Genomic DNA, 18107 nt, shown 5'->3' with positions numbered 1-18107 from the left:
TGTTGACCCAAACACACAAACACATTTGGCATTTCTTAACCACAGCACTATCTGCTTAAAAAGTCGCCACCCTATCTGCTTAGAGAGGAAGATGAGGAAGCTCTAAGCAACTTCAGAGAACTTCAGAGAATCTCACCTCTGATTAAAGTTTAAAGCACAAAGACGAGGGACAGCTCCTCTGTGCTGAGCTGCTGGATGGGAGTAAACATGTCTGACTTGCTCTGAGTGTGTGAGGTGCTTTAAAAGTAGAAACACACACCTCACATATAAACACACACGGTGTTCAGATGAAGCTAAACAAAATCAGAACTACAATCATCCAGGCCGACGTGTGCATTTGTGTGTGAAGCATAAAAGAAGAAGAATCTAGAAGTTATCTCAGCAGCATCTCTTGAGCTTTTATGTCGCACACATTCAAGCAAGCACCCAACAACATATTTATGCACATGCTAAATAATCTAGGCAGCGTGCCAGGGCGGCCCATAATGCACGGCAGTGTTTGGGTGGATTTCTGTTTGACAGAGTTGTTTCCTGTTAAACTTTATTTTTACAGTGTGCTTAAAGCCAGCTGCTGCACATGTGACACAGACAGTCAGCGCTCTGTGTGCAGTCCCCCGCACGGTTAACGAGGCGATCGCTGCAACAGTAGAACAGATGACATGTAAGTATCTCCAATAAAATGTTCCAAAAAGCAACACATGAAGTGCACACATGCACACAAATCAAATGATGTTTTGAAGCAAACGAAAGCCGAATAAACCCCAGAGATGGAGGACGGTGACCTCAGTTTGTGTAACGCTGCAAAATATCCAACAACTGACAAACTTTGTATTCCTCAGCTGTAACTGCATGTATTTACAGGACATTTGGGGCTTCAAGCTTTTTTTCTTCGCTCTCCCACCCAGCTTTTCTTTTGTATTCTCAGCTGTTTGTGACCGTACAAAAATCAATTTACAGTTCAAGCCTGTCGATGTCCAAACTCCCAGAGGAATCAGAGATCTATAAATCTAGACTAGATTTTCTTGAATGTTACCATAGCTAGGTGTTAGAAGTGCTGAAGTGTTTAAAAACTAACCAACTAATGATTTATGGTTAGTTTGACATATTCAGCTAAACAAATATAGTGGAGGTTCCCCTTGTTAGTTTTGCTTTAGCCTAGATTACTGACTGGTGCAAGCTAAATGCAATACTGTCGCAACACTCTGTGTGTGTGTGTGTGTGTGTGTGTGTGTGTGTGTGTGCGCAACTGACACTACTTCCTTAAAGCAGCTAGAACATGCCAGGAGCTGTGACAGGAACAATGGGCACTTTTATCTGAGACTTTTCACAAGAGGAAAACATAAACAGAATAAAAATAGATGAGTACTAAGTATTTCTCATCACAAGGCAAACTGCATTAACTCTCCCTCTGTCTTTATCTTCTGCTCTCTGTCTCTCACACACACACACACACACACACACACACACACACACACACTTAAAAACACCCAACATAAGATTAGTTAAAAAAACTGAAACATCTGGATGTTTTTGTTCGAACAGAAACTCATATGAGGTAAATTAAGTTTTAGCACAACTTAAATCTTTACAACACCAACACAAGTCAAACAAAATACAACCCTGCCACTGTCAGCATGGTACATTACAAATGATGTAATGGCATCAGTGCAATAACTTACTTGTTTTTAAGTGATAGGCAGTGAGTCTGTGTGTTGTTGTGCAACAGCAAATGAGACAAAAACAAAGTGAGTACTAATATGATTTAGAGGAGGACGGCAGGAAGCAGACAGCACTAATGCAAAGGCTCCTGCATTAGGTCTTTAGCCACTAACCACAGAGCACTGTAAACACACGCACACACCAAATGAGAATAAATACATAATCGTATAAGAACCTATGTGCAGAAACATCCCTTTCCTCTGCGAGTACTCGCTGTCACATTAAAAGATGTCCTCTGTCCTCCTGCTGAAACACTGGTACCAGAAATATCCTCTCTGCTGTCTGACTTGTGACAGAACACTGCTGCCCGTCAACTCGCATCAGAGTTGAAAAAGAGGAGGAAGCGAGAGATTTGGAGAGATGCTTTATTCCTCACTTTCCTTGGGCATTTGTGTTTGTTTGCTTCGTTGCCACCTCCTCAACAGGAGGACTACTGCCCTGAATCCTTCAGTCAGCAAAGCCCGGGGTGTAACCAGCGACCGCACCCGCATGACATTAAAGACTCAGCATTGCCATCACAATGGAGGAACTGATTATGAAAAACACCCTGCTGCAGCCGAACGGATGAATACGGCAGAGTATAGACAGGAGAGCGTATCAGAGAATATGCATGTGTGAGCATGTGCGAGCTTTGCTCTGACACTGTTTCCTGCAGCACTTTTAACTTCTCTTGAAGGCTCGTGTGCTCGTTTGGTTTGTGTGTCTTCCATTTCAGGCTTTGTCGACTTCTCTGTAGGGTTTATTGTTCCTCAGACAGCTGATGAGCACACAAAGAGGAACCATCAACCACACAAACTTGCCCACACACTCATACACAAGAGAATGCCAAACTTAAATTACAATAGTTAAGGCTGCATTAATGAGCATCCATGTGTCACTGAGTCACGTTAAGTTCCCTTCTGCTGAGTCGTGCTCGGCCAAAATCAAGACCACACAGCATCTTCAATCTTCTAACCTACATTTATATTCTCTATCCCATCTGAAAAGTAAAACTCCCCCAAATCTCTAACCAAACAGATGCCCCGAGGGCTTTAATCTTTAATTCATTTTAGTCTTTATAGCTGGTCTTTTCTGGGGTGATAGATCTGCGATTAGTGGAACGGGCTTGAATCTTCTCATTATCTTTATGCGAGGTTTAATCCGGATGCTTGCTTCTCGTCTTAGGCTGGGTTCTCTGTGGCTGTGCCCACCCCATGCTGGGAAGGACCACTGCTTTAGGGGGCTTACCCTCTCACACACACCTCATTATGGGTGCTGGATGGGACCGGGAGGTGTCATTAGTGGCAGACATCTGAGGTTCAGTGCGTTGATTACTCTGCCGCTCAGATCGATATATTTCACTGAAAGTAATGTTTATAATTCTCAACTTGCAGGTCAAACTTTCATTTTAATGCTATTAACAAGATATCATATAATACAAGCTGCATTTGGGGGGAATTAACTCTACAAGTCCAGAGCTGCTGTCCGTGGACACGCAAGTCAAGTAATTCTCTAAATCCAATTAGTGTAAAGCTCTTCATCACTCAGTGGTTAAACATGTATGTCCGATTACAGAAAAACAGATGATGCGAACAGTAATCCTAAATCACCTCACAAGATAAACATAAAAGCCAAACCTTGAAATATCCGGATTGTTTTTTCCTCTTTCTTTTGGCGTGTGGGAGGGGCTTAGCCCTGTCAAGCACACAGCTGATGGTCTTGGGTTACACATCCTCATTATGGTTCAATGGCATCTTCATTATCTTTATCTGTTACTGTAGGCTCATCTCAAAAGGACAGCGTCTCAGTGCATGTGGTCTGATGTCATGTAAAGTGACATGCACAAGACACAAGCACATATTTTACTGCCAGTAGCTCAAAGCTAGCACATAGCATAACGACAAGGCCTTGACCACATTAAGGTTCATTTATCAATTCGTAATATAGTACACTACAGGGATCCATCAGGCTCGTGTCTTCAGGACGTGGAAAAGCAGAAGGTGAGACTGTATATAGGAAGAAGAGTGGATAGCTGGGAAAGATCCACTGAACATCCATAATCTATCTTCCATGACAGAGCACACGGAGCAGAAACCAATTAGCCAAGCGTCCCATCGGAAATGGAGAAGCAGATACGATAAAGGATGAGCCCACAGCTGCAAGCTACAGGGCAAGTTACAATTAACCTCTCCCTAACACACATACAAACACAACACACAGACACACACAGACATTTCCATGAGTATGCACACAAAGCTACCCTACATACTTGCCCATTTCAGTAATAAACCTCTGGCAGGTAAGACGAGACCGTAATGACCCAAAGCTACGCTGCATTCAGTCATTTCAATCTAAGACAGAAATATAGGTCATCGCCTATTACTATTATTTTCCTTCAGGGTGTCTCTTTCTTTCATTTGTCTCACTCCATGAATCAAATTATACCCTTTCCATTTTTGTGTCTCTAATCTCCATCATTAGCAGGTTTTCCTGTCATCTTCCTTTTCTCTTTTTATCTCCCTCCTCCCTACCTGGCTGCCTCGGTGTAGGTGTGGCCAGCAACATCACAACAAGGAACAAGGTCACACACAGATGATACAAACAACACACACCATGTACAGTAGATACACACAGGGCTGCTGGGCAAGGTCAAACATGCTGCGATTGGGGCTGCAGTATGCAGGCTTGTGTAGAGTGGAAGAGAGTGGAGCACAGATAAAGGTTTGATGATGAGCAGAAAATGACTTCCTTGCATCGAGCGAGATATTACGACCTACTGCACTCCTCCCTCATCTCACCCGTTCTCTGATGCTATCTGGTACTCCTAGAGGGATGGAAAGAGAAGGAGCAACAGAGAAATACTCTCGTGTTTGTGTGTGTGAATGAATAATGGATGAAAGGTGCAGATTCAAACTCTGTTTTGACCTATTAATCACAAACTCGGTCACCATCGTCACGGCACACCCACAGCAGCAAGAACTTGGAATATGCAATGTGTCCCAGCGCTCCCATGGACCGCGCGGATGCTCGAACGCTACCTGCCCATGCCGCCACCCACTCACTTTCCCCTTACTCCTCATGCACGTTGCCCCCGGTAACAGGGGGATGGGGTGGGGGTGGATAGTGACCATCTGTCAGTGGCCCGGAGATCAATGAAACTAGAGGGGGTGAGGGAGCGAAGGAGTGGTGCGAGGCTAAATAGGTGGCCCACTGTGACCGGAGCCTGGCTCAATATGCGGCCGTTTTATTTACAGACTGAAAGTCAACACTCCCCACCAGCCCCACTCGCACGGCCTTTATTAACGACTGACCGGTTTTGGCAGGCCGGCAGAAAGATGCCGTTTACATACAGTGATGCAGTAGCCGATACATACGCTCGCTGGTGTTAAAATGTGCTGCTAATTTTAGAATACGCTCCCGTGCTATCGAGGTTGCTGCAATAGAGATGTAAACATACACAGATCAGGGAATAATGGTACATTAATGTAAATCTAGCACACTGTGGCAGTGGGTCAAATGAGAGGAGGAAACACTGCAGCGTATGTTGACTAATTTATCAACAACACAACAATGTCAGCCCTGGGAACGCTTACTCCAGCTTCTTTGTAGGAGCACACACTGCTTGTACACATACACACACGTACAGACACAAATGCATACGGCACAAAATTGATTTGGCACATTCGAACCAAGCATGTGTAACTGTTTACAGTGTTGTCAACAGGGGGAAATTCACCACTTTCAGACCAAGGGCTGTCAATAAAGCACCACAGACACACAAATACACACACACAGTATAGTGTGCTGCAATAGAGACTGAGCTCATTTAAAATGCACTGTTGATGCTGGTGCTAGAGCCAGAGCTGGAGGAAAAGGTTTGGGTGTGGAAAGGAGAGAAGAGCAGAGACATTTAGTGTGTAGAGTCACAATGCTTCACTGTTTGTTTCTGTATTTCAGTTTCCACTAAAACAGTAATTAACCTCACATCTTTGCAGCCAATTGTAAGTGAGAACAAATAACCCAAAGTAACCAAAAAACTGGGACGGAAATCACAGACTCACCCAGCATTTGGCTGAACAGCAGTTGTTCCAGGTCTCCCAAGACTGTAACCACTAACTCTGGATCCACCTTTAAAAAGCTCTTATCGTCCTCACCCTCCATCCCCTTCCTCTCTTTCCTTTCCTCCGCTGACAGAGCCGCAGGTTTGGATTTCTCCCCTAGTTTCTTGCCGTTAGTTCCAGTAGTCCCAGCTCCGTTGGAGTTTGCTTTGGTTGGGTGATCAGCTGGGTCTGTATCTGCATTCTGGACTGTCTCAGAGGCCTTGCTAATTGGCTTGACCTCAGCATAAGGTCCCCGTGGTTTGCCAGGTGCAGGGATTCGACTTGGCTTGCCTATATTAGAAGTCACAGAAGGGGAGCAGAAAGACTTTGGCTTCCCCTGAAAGAGAGACTGTTCTGACTTTGAAAGTGTCCGGGACAGTGGTGGTCTCCCACCGCCAGCTTGACCTGCCTTACTCTGCCCCGCTTTGTTGGTCACAGTGCCAGGACGGCTTGTGTCATCATTCCACCTGGTAGACTGGTACAGGTGCAGCTTCTTCTCAGCATCGGTGAGCACAGACAAGTTGCTGAGTGAACGCTGTTTGCGAAGCCCGGACTGACTGGGGATTGGAATGGGGATAGATCCGGAGGTGGGCCGGTAGACCTTGAGCTCTGACCCAGAGGGACGCACGGGCCCCTGGGGCAAAGCAGAGGGCTTGGCGGGTGGTTTCCTTGATGCCATGGCCTGGGATGAAGTATCCTGGCAGGGGACAGCAGCAGACCTGAGGTCCAGCTCTCTGGGCTTAGCCGTCATGCTAATGTTAGCCACATTAGCCTCCAGCATCCCTCCTGCAGAGACCCAAGCAACAGCATCAATGATACACTCTGACACAGACACAAGCGAAAAACACTGAAAGACATGGAGGAAGGAAGGGGAAGCCAAAAAAAAAGACAAAGACTGTCTGGTCTGCACTCCCTCTTCACTCCAGGGTCAAGACAGCCAGACTCCCCGTAGTGAGAGACTGTGGCTTCACCCCTCTATTGCAAATGATGAGTGGGTTAGTAGAGTGACAGCCTTACTCACTGCTGGTAATCCATGGATCTGCAGATCTGCGTCCAGCGCCTAAATCCACTCGCTCACAGCATGTCTGCAGCTCCCGGAGCCGCACAGATGACAATAGTGCTGCCAGAATAAAGCACAGCACTGACCAGCGTCTCTCTCCGTGTCCCCCTCTGCTCCTCTCTCCCTTGCTCTGCGCTCCCTCCTGTTCGCCAGGCACGCAGCAGCCGACTGACAAGAGAAACGGTCGCAGCGGCGACGTCCCCCACCTACTTTTTTCTCTCCTCCCTCTAACTCGCCTTCACTCTCTGCCTTGCTCACTCTACCCCCGCTGCCTCATTCACCCTCCCTCTCCTTCTTCCTCCCCTTTCCATCCTTCTTTCCTTCTTCTTGTCTCTCTCTCTCCTCCCACTCGCTGATTCACTGCCTCTCTCTCTCTCTCTCAAGCACACGCCGCATACGCTGTGTTATGCTGCACACCAGTGAGTGCAAACACAAGGGCTTGACGACAAATTACCAGCATTCCCCATAAACTCAGCTTTTTGCTGTTCCTGTTTTGTAATAAAAGATTTCTTTTCATGAGGGAGGGATGCTCTGAAAAAGGATGCTGAATTCTACTGTCCCCATCAGTTTATATTTAGGCCCAGTTATTTAATAACTTCAATGTTTTTGAAGTTATTAAATAATTTTGAATCAAAATATGCCCCACCACCCCAAAGAAACACACACACTGTTCCAACCCCTCAGCAATTATTCATAATCACATTAACTGTTCTATTCATCCATTCATATTTAGATTTCCTCACGTGCCCTGATCACCAGAGACCCACTCATGATTAAGCTGATTTAAATTATCTGGGAAAAAAGCCATGACTGCAGGATCAGCCAAGGAGAAGAGGATATGCATTTGTCAGTGCTTAATACACAACAACAGGCCACTAAACGGGCTTCAATTAGTAGCTAAAAGACCCCAAATGGTCATCATATAGCTAAACGCCCCCTCCCCACCGGCCACATATCACCACTCCATCGCTCTTTCCTCATTTCCCTTTATTCCTTTCCTTGTTTCCAGCATCACCCCCCCGTTAAATCAGATGCACACGCAATTAAGTTTTCAGGGTACAGATTCATCACATTGGAAATCCATCCAACAATACCTCAGTGGGTTAAAGCGAGCGCACATGAGCCTGCGTGGCTAAAGTGAATGGATGTTGACGTCTTTGTTTTTGTCCGTCTTCCCGTGCGTGTGTGTGCGTGGGCTTTTCTCTACTAGTGTGTCACATCGATGAGACAGGCCCAGAGAAGCCGAAACTCCAGTCCTGGGCCTTGGGTTGCTCTTGCACGTTTAGCTATGTCACTTGATTGCGGTAGACATGGCATTTCAATCAAAGGAGGACCGAGAAGAGCTGCTTCTTCCTCATCCACCTTATCATTTTACTGTTTGGCAGTTATCATCGCCATGCCTGTCACTGTTCACTTCAAACTAGTCATTATTCAGCTGTGTAAAAACTATAACTTTAATCTCAGCCAAACCGATTTACTCAGGAACAAATAAAATACAAAAAAAAGCCAAACAATAACATTTTTAAGTTATCTAAGTGACTTATATATATTTAACGTGAGTAGCGAAAGATGGCGGTGGGTTTGAAAACGATTAGCCAGGAGTCCGGTGTTCTCACGGCTCTAGTGAGCCTAGCCCCCGGCTAGCTAGCGAGCTAGTGGGTAACAGACGTCTCCGAAAACGTCGGAGCGCTTTTGAAAATATGTGGTGTCTTGATAAACTGAGCAGATATTTGAGGTTTACACAGCTACATTCTCGCCTAAAAATATGTTAAACGTTTATTTTGTGACCCAGAAAGAATAATAAGAGTAATATTAAAACTAACTAGCTGCCGCCATTGTTGGAAACTGCCCAGGGCCGCGCTATGAATTCTGGGACACAGCTTCTTCTTCTTCGGGGTTTAACGGCAGGTGGCATCCTTGTACATGCAGTGCTGCCATCTTCTGTTTCAGTCCGTTATTACACTCTTAAATCCTACTACTTATTCCTGCGTCTTTTGTGATCTTACAAAGCTTCAAACGACGCGTCGACTATTAAATCAGTCGTCGACGATTTTAATAGTCGACGTAATCGTGACTAGTCGACTAATGGTGGCAGCCCTACTTCAAACACCTGCAGAATCTATTCTCGTGATTTCTCGTAACACACAGGACTTGCTGGAGATCTGATAATACAGCACAGTGATGTCATTTGTTTTAATTCCCCATTACAGGTAATAATGACAGCAGGTTATAAAATGAACTTCAAGTCCATCATAACCCATTAACAATCAATATAGCTGTTTGCGCCATCATTTATTTTTGCGTTGTAATGCATCCTGTCTGAAAACTGGTTCTCAGAGTGGAGTGTTTGGGGTCTGGGCGTATTACCATTACTGCATGTCGATTTTCTGTAATATGCAGGCAGTAGTGCCTGCAGCTATGACGTTATCAGGCCTCAAACTGTTGGGAGCAGTATTCAAACAAGCAGGCCGTTTTCTGTTACATTTGCATAAATCAGTTGACACTAAACCCGAATGGAAACAAGCAACGTCCTGTTTGCACACTTTCCAAACTCAGTATTAGAGAGGCGCTTTAAATAACGGCTCGTTTTTTTATCAGTAACCAAACTGGCGCCAGCCGAAACTAAAAGTGACGATGACAGGCTCTTAGTGTGCGTGCTCGCCCTTAGCCTAAAAACCATGTGTGTGTGTGTGATACAGTAGCTGAGTACATACAAAAATACAGACACTCTATGGATGTTTTATTGTGAAAAAGCTATAGCCATCAATTAGAGGCAGCAAACTTTAATAAAGGGCCAATGTTGAGGTGGTTATGCCACACTGAAGCCAGAGGTGCCTGGAGACAGTTATGGGGGCTCTGGGGGCAGGTAGCAGGCCAGCAGTGCGAATGAGGAATGTAATTTAAGGCTAATAGGTGCTGGACGTCAGCTCTTATACCTCCCTGATGAGGGATTAAGGTTAGTGAGTGACCACATACAAGGCAGGTCTGTGGTGTACAGATGTGTGTGGTGCAGATACGCGTCATTGCTGTTGAAAGCATATATATGCACAGGTAAAGTGTTGGCAGCACACAGCCACTTGTTTGTTCCAGTGCTGGTCTCTCCGGCTCCACAGTCTAATCACCTTTATATGGCTGATGTAAACACACTGTATATTCTCTCCCTCTATATCCACACACACACACACACACACACACACACACCCTGACTAACTGACCTGAGCAATCTGGCCTGACATCAAAGACACTGGCAGTTTCAGAGTGTGATGAGTGCCAGTGTTCAGCAGTAGGCTACACATTCAGCACGGAGCAGTATGATACATAAGTGTGTGTACGTGTGTGTGGTCGCGTATGTGGAGGAGGCTAACCACAGTGTCTGAACCCTTGGGAAACTTCTTATGACATCAGTCATAAGTTAATTCCAATATAAAGAGACTTTTAAGCAAAGTTAAGCAAAGGCAAGAGAGACAAGTACGAATAACGTGTGAAGAGTGAAAGGATGGTTTGAAAGGGTGAAACAGAAGCAGAGAGAGAGGCAGATAGACACAGACAGAAGGAAACTGGCTCAGTGCTTTGCATGAATATATTTGCCCGAGCATCTCTAAACAGTTTGGAACAGATCCGCCACTATACTCTGATGTGAAGCAGCCAGTAGGACACGCTTACACAGACACTGTGCACCACATTATATTCATGTTTACAAACTTGCACAAAATTTCCACCTTTAAAGGAAAAATACTGCGAAGAGGAAAGATCTGCAGATCTAGGTGCAACTGGATGTAACGCAGACCCCTAAACTTTTAGAGGAACAGTTCCCACTCAGGCGAAGCAGATGGCATGTGTTCTCACTTCTCACACACTCCCTCTTGGTTCCTCTTGTTTTGAGTTTGTTTTCACGAGTAAAAATAAAAGTTGCTATGAAGATGAGGCATGCAACAACGGAGCGAGGACGTGAGAAAAAAATGACGAAGTGTGATTGAGAATAGAAGATGCAGAAAAACAGAGCAAGTCAAAACAAGGGGAGACCCGACCCCAAGTTATAGCCCAGAAAGCAAGTCAACGAAGAAAGTGAGAAGAGGAGGAAGAGGACGGGTGAGGAAGGATCTCTGTGTGTTTGCCAGAGAAGCAAAGGAAGTCTGTAAGACAGAGAGGGGATATCCTGCTTCGCTGCCTCGCCACTCCTGCTACATTTGCGTATGTCCGCTAACACACCAACGCGTGGGGTCCACAGGACACACAGAAGAATACCAGACCGTGACACACTTCTCCACGAGGGACAGCTCATACTCACACACATGCTGGTGCAGCGCAAACACAATGACATGGCTATTAATGTCCTGTTTACACACAAAACACTGAAACGGCAATCTGACTGATACATACAGTGTGTGGCTTCCTAGCGTGTGAATGAGGGAGTTTTTCACAATGACACCTCTTTAGTGGTCTTATCGAGCGCTGATGATGCACAGTATGAGTCACTGGCCTGAGCATTTGGGAAATTCAGCTATCAGTGACAATAATGTGAGTGCATCAGTCAGCTAATCCAGCGAAAACACCACCAGAGTGAATGCCAGACGTTGGTCACATCTCCCGCTAAACCGACTACACATGCAGGGAATATTTGCAGAATGTGAAAAGGGAGAATTTGTGTGTTTTAAAAGGTATAAATCTTTGTAGACGCTCCCTCATAGATGCCCCAATGTTGACATTATCAGCACATTTCCCAGGAGTATCCCATAATGCTCTGCTCCTGAGTGTGGTTGCCTAGCTACAGCGTGGTGTGCAAGCATAGTGGATCATCATGCGTATAAATGTAGCTGAAGGAAGACGAACAGTAGTGTTTGCCAAAAATAAATAAATAACATTAATTTGAAACCTCCTAAAGCTACAGTATGTGTTTATGTGCTGGTATGTGCGTGGTTTTGATTCCCCGTGGGTTATTAATTAGATGTACTTGTGACTTCATTCCTGTGTCCGTGGGCGTGTGCTCCAACATAGAGAGGTTACACGCACGAATGACTTAACTTGACTCCCTGGGCTAGGAGTCACCCCACAGGTCAAGAAGCATCTTGCGTACGCACTCATTCACCCGTTCCTCAATTCCCTCGTCTCCCTCCATGCTCTCCTCCTTCATCTCCAGCTCTGTAATGCAGCCGTGATTATTGTGTTCCCTCTTCGTTGTGAGGAAACGGGAGCAGACAACAGGAGGTGGCTACTCTGACATAAACTGAAGACTGGGTTGTTTTTCTGGGTTTTAAAAATATTGGAAATATCACTTGACTGAATGCGACCAGTTATTTTGTTGCTATTGGCAACGATAACTCAAAACACATGCCTTTGACCTGCAGTGGCCCTCAGGGATCAGTCCTTGGCTTCTTATCTGCTGACCTCTACATGCTTCCACTTAAAAACCCTAACTCCATATAACCCGTTGCTACTGATTCTGAGTCAAACTCTTGGGCACATTTCACTGAGACCATTTCTGGTGAGGTTTAGTGAACAGTAGACGGGTCTATTGAAGGTCCTGTGCCAGGTGCTCGATTCCTATTTTTAAAGCAAATGATTTTCATATTCTGTTCATCTAAGACAGATGATGTTCATTTTGATTTTTTGAAGATGCAGCATTGCATCATGTATTAACTGACTATTACAAGTTTTACCAGTTATGTAAGAGCAAGAAAAAAAACAACATTTTATTATTTTATCATCTTAAAATCACAACCAGACTCAAGTCCTCTTTGAAAAACTGGTTTATCTCTGGTAAAACTGAATATTGTAATAGATGGCATCCTTAAAGGACAGCTCACACCAAAAGGACCATATTACTGTAGTTCTTATGTCTCTACATTTGTTGCCCTAAGCCACTAAATTCATTTTAAGATTTTTATGACTTACTTACAAAACCATACATGGAGCTTTCCCTAATTATATTAACCTCCTAGGACCTGGTGTCCAAATATGTGGACATCACATTTTGGGTTATTCAGACCAAAATACTCAATTTTGCTCTACAAGGGCCTGATATCCACTTACAAGGACACTATGCTGCTATTTTTCTATCAAAATTTTAAATGAATATCCTCATATGTGGCTCTGATTTTTCTTAAAAACAAGAATAAGGTAAAAAAAAAAAAAAAAAAAGAAGAATTCTTCGTTTTGACATTCATCGGGCCCCAATCAGCCCAAATATCAAAGAGAAATTAAAAATGCTGCAGTGGAAGAGTTCAGGTCTTAGGAGGTTAATGCTATGCTAAAGCAATTTAACACTTTAAGACCTCTTAGATCAATGGGAACTGTATGGTAGTGGTGCTTAGTGCGAAGTCAAAACAAGGAGAAGCATTTAGTCTTCAGCGTAGCGTCTTAACCCTCTCCAGGCAGGCGTTGCCGATTTGCAACAGTTAAAAACTAACAACCTGATTACCCCACATACATATTTTATGAGGTTTTTTTACTCAGAAGTACCACTGCAGGACTTGGTTGTGCATTAGCAACAGAAAGTTTAATTTGAGCCTGAGAGGGATAAACCAACTGCCTATTGGTCAAAAATGTTGCACAACAACTACTCCAAGAGATATGTTGAAACTGAAGGCTTTTATCATTATACCCCAACAGTGAACAGCAGACATCTTGAAAGTTCAAGGTTTAGGTCAAATATAAAGGAAGGCATGACATTAAACCATAAATAGTGATTGCTGCCTCACTCCAGGCGATGAGCACGGAGATAATCTAGTCCATTCTTATGTCTGATCATCTTCCTAAAGCTACTAAACCACTCATCACTATCCAACGCCAACTCGGCATATGTCTCCCCGATTAGATTGGCCAAAGAGGATTACGCACTGTCTAGTAGATGCAGTCAGGTTTACCAATGCTATTCGCTTGACTGTCCAGGGGCATTAAAGGCATGGCAAGCATGACATCTATAAACAGTAAGTTGATTTCAAACCTTCATTACTAAAGATTTCCCTGTTTCTAGCTTAAAATGAAAGGCACTGAGGGGTTTTTAACATCTACTTTGCTAAATGAGATAATCCCAAACTGAGGTAAAAAAGAAAAACGCTGACCTGCAGGAGGGTAAATAAAGATATACCATAGGGCTGTGCGATATGACCAAAATCTCATATCCCGATATAAAACATCTATCGTCCGATAACGATTTAAATCACAAAAATGTAACATTTTCTGTAAATTCTGTGAATCTCGGGCAGCTCGACTTGCGTGAAGTGTTTCCAGCTGCGCGTCATGTAGCTGGAGTCGAGTGTTTTAACCGATGCATGAAATGATACATTTTTAGACATAAGTTGTAACGGCGCCGTTTTCTTTGTGAGTATTTATTACACGGCGTGCTGCGGGGAAAAGCCTGTTCTAACGTTTGAGTCTAAGGTTTATTTTTTAGCACCTGGCGGCTCTTTTTTTACTTCTCATCCGTAAATAATCTGCTCTTTCACGTGATTCAGTTTATTTTGAAAAGTCTCAACAGGATCTTGAGCTTTATTGTGAAAGGTTTATGTGGAACATAAACAAGCAGACACGCGATGCTGTTACCGTCGTTGTTGCTAACGACAACGCATAAAAACAGGCGCTTGTCGCTTGTCTGTAGTGTGGTTATATTAAATATAAGACAAAGAGAGAACTTTAAGTAATAATAACTACAGTGACCATCAAAACGATGAAAAAATGTTGCCGTAAACAGTTTATTTTGCGACACCACGAAACAAACGAAAATGAAACAACAGATGTTTTTATATCGTCATCCGATATATATCGATATATCGAACAGCCCTAATATACCATATTTGTTTATGCAAGTTTATATGTTGATAATTCTTAAATTATAGCCATGTATTTTAAAATTAGCCAGTCATACCTCGATTTCTTTTTTGTTTCCTACATGTACTGGTGTCTGTGTGGGATGATGTGTGATGTTTTATATCCTTCACTATATGAATGGTGTTTGTAGGTGTGTGTGTGTGTGTGTGTGTGCACTTGAGACTGCAACATTTTGTCCATTGGGAATTTTAGGACAAAATATTGCAGGGATGAAAAATGATACACAACCCACATCACATTTATCTTTCAAAAGCCATCTGTGCACTGTCACTTGTGCATACATCAGCACACATACACACACAGCCTCGGATAAAAACCCATTCTCAGATACACCTCTCTAGAGAGTAATAGGGTCAGGAGTTCTGGGGTCTAATTGAAAGAGCACATGGTCCTACAATCACATTAAACAATCAGATCTTCATTAGAGTCTCAGTTAAAAGATGTACGAGCGGATCGCGTTACCCTGATTCAATCTAACGCATATAGAGAATATTACATTTAAGGAGATCGACTCTCGCCACAAAGAGCAACCAGTCCCACATCAAATAACTGGGCTTTATCGTGTTTGCTCACCACCAGGAGTTTGTAAAAATTTAACCAACATTTAATAATCTGCCTTTTCATCTCAGTGCACACACTTATTGTTTATTCTCCGTCCTCCTTAAACAAAATGAAATTCATCAACCCACTGACCTCATTGGTCTTTCATCTCTCACTCCTCTCCCTCCTTCCTTCCCTACAAATTTTGCTTTCCACCCAGTTTCCCTCCCTTCCTCCACTTGCTAAATTACAGTTATTACAGTGCCAGCCCACCATCCATGTAAATGCAGCTTCAGAGGAGTCAAAGATGCTTTGGTTCTGTTTCTAACGCCTGCTAGGCACCAATTAAAAGGCCAAAACTAGCCCCAAGACAGCCAGAGGCCCTTAAAGACTAGGGCTGGTCCACCACCAGTTCCCATCCCCCTTTTCCACAACCAGATGGTTAAAGGTTTTATAAAGGTTTCATTTGCAAATAACTCTATTCTTGTGACACAATGTATGTTCAAACTCAAACTACTGCCTTGAGCTTGTAGTTCTCTGCCAAGCAGACAAGTTGTACTTTACAGCTATCTCTAGAGATGCATACGACAGCCTACACTAGCTAATTCAGCATTTAGCTAGTGTAGGCTGTCTGTCTGTTGCTTGCCAGGTATCCATGTGTATTTACTCTGGGTGAGTCTAGAGGACGCCGTAAATATTTGTGAAAGGACTCCAATCCAAGTTGATGAGTCAGTGAAGCTCGCTTCTGTTCGATGGCAGCAATACTGAGGTGAGTTGTTGACTTTTCTGTTGTTAAGTGTTGCTATTAGCCTCTGATAGCTACTGTTAGACTCTGTTAGCTGCTGTTAGCCACTCTTAGTGAAATATTCTGGGTGGATCACTGTGACACTTAGAATGTAATCAAACTGTTTTCACAGGGAAACTGTGATTTTTAGGACACTTAAGGCTAATTGACATATTGTTAGCTTACAACCAGCTGTTATTGTTGTTTAGACAATATTTAGTCAGCTGTCCAGACAAGGCAAAAATATTGGGAATAAATAAGCATGTTTGTGCACTTTTGTGCATTAGAGCTCCAACTTCAGTTCAGTTAATGAGGCTTGGGGTTAGGAGGAAGAGGTTGAGAGATACCAGTCGCATCTTTGCTTTGCATTTTAATTTCCTTCATATCTTGAGCCTGAAGGTGTACACACTGACTAGATTTTGCCTCCACAGCACGCAAACGCCTACAAGTTATCTTCTCCTCTGCCTTTGCTGTACTATCTATGTGGCCGGTCTCAAGCTGCATAAATAAAACATAATTAAGGAGAACAGCGATCTCCATGTCAGCCACTGTGTTCAAGATGGCGGGTCAGCATGGCGGTTTGCACAAACCAGTACCCACTCCTGTCCATTTTTTATGGATTAATTCTAAGTTTATAAGAATGCATCAGTTAGTTAGAAGCCTCAGATTTATGAATTCAATATTCTTTTTTCCACTAATTAACCTCAAAAAAATGACTGACTGTACCTTTAAAGGTTATTAATTAAATGACACTGTGCTATATTGTCCCTGAACGTAGACATTACATATAGAAACGGCTGTAATTCACCTAATATATGGCACAGTGTGATGCATATGTAAATCCATTATAACTTGAAGTTATTTCGGACTACACTGTGCATATTTTAACATACATATAATAACTAAAAAGCAGTTGATCGTCTTTCCGTTTAACTGACACCACATCAAAAGGAATGATTCACTCAGCCACTGAAAAAGTCATTTCTCAGAAGCACGTTCACATTCTTGGACTCAGACTGACCACTACAATGCGTAACTATAGCCGTGAGTACAGAGCAAAGCATTACTCAAAAGCCACAGGATCAGGACAGAGATGGGGTCGTGCTGGGACTGTGGCTTTTTAGGTCAACGAAATCTGAAAAGAGGAACTGTGAGAGGGAAGAATGGGTTCGAACTCTACAACAGCTCTTGGATGAATATGAAATCAATGTGCATATAATGCTGCCTGGCAGCAAGTTAAGAAGTGCCCCATTTCATCCCATTACTGACCCACATCACCAGTGTCAACATCCTTCATCCTAACATCCTGAGCACATCTCCCTTTTCTGTTCATCCAGGGACTACGGTACTCAGCAGAACCCCAGGCTGAGACAGAAAATTACACCACCTAACTTCAGACATGGCTCCTGACTGATGAATTGCAGCGTGACAGACATACATTTGGACAAAGACTGGTTGTCCCTTTCACTGAGTCTATTCAGGTTCTACAATGAGAGCCAAAGGTCAGCCACTGGCTTGTTGTGTCTGACGCCACTTATGACTCTGTCGCAGTAAACGTCTGGCTGCCAGAAATCACACATCACTCGTACCTGCCAGAAGTGCTCTTGGCATCTTGGTGCCCTAATCTTAACAGGGCAGAAAAAACTGGACCAAGTTTTGTTTAGTTAAGGAAAGGGAGGAAGGAGAGGAGATGTGTGTTACTGCTGTGTGAGTCTAACCTGGTGTCAGGTCATCACAGCAGACTTCTATGGATCCAGATGAGCAGTCACTCAGTTCATCCACAGAAAATTCACTCACTGCCTGCAGCCTGTCAACACATCACAAACGCAGCCATCACACATCTGTTACTGAACATGCAAATCATATCCTTTACAATCAAATGCATAACCTGCTGTGTTTGACAGTAGAAGAAGAGAGGCGGTGACTATCTCAATTATTTCCACAAAAGCAAATCATATAAACAGAAAAAGGCTGAAACAGTTATGTGCAAAGAACTGTATATAATCCTGTCATTAATAAAGAAAAAAGAAACTTAAAATGTTTTATTAAATGTAGATTTTGTACAGTGTGCTTTTAGTAACATAAAAAACTGTGTGCA

At 43.5% G+C, this 18107-nt stretch overlaps 1 protein-coding gene across 6 annotated transcripts in view; it reads right to left on the bottom strand.

The window, feature by feature from the left end:
• Positions 1–18107, bottom strand: part of nav1a (neuron navigator 1a) — an 88051-nt gene that overhangs the window by 59703 nt on the left and 10241 nt on the right. For 4 of the 6 annotated variants that reach the window (XM_087834247.1, XM_087834248.1, XM_087834249.1 and 1 more), the window contains exons 4-5: positions 17728–17816; positions 5760–6584 (exon numbers count right to left, since the gene is read on the bottom strand). In XM_087834247.1, the coding sequence (XP_087690373.1) occupies positions 5760–6584; positions 17728–17816 (914 nt within the window). Of the gene's footprint in view, positions 1–5759; positions 6585–6815; positions 7039–17727; positions 17817–18107 lie in introns of those variants that run through there. The other 2 variants (XM_087834252.1, XM_087834251.1) reach the window with 2 other exon arrangements.

The sequence above is a fragment of the Neolamprologus brichardi genome, chromosome 20, assembly GCF_056152115.1.
Source record: "Neolamprologus brichardi isolate AB-2024 chromosome 20, ASM5615211v1, whole genome shotgun sequence".
Lineage (NCBI taxonomy): Eukaryota > Metazoa > Chordata > Actinopteri > Cichliformes > Cichlidae > Neolamprologus > Neolamprologus brichardi.
The sequence above is the reverse complement of the archived record's forward strand: the minus strand, read 5'-3'. Positions and strand labels throughout refer to the sequence as shown.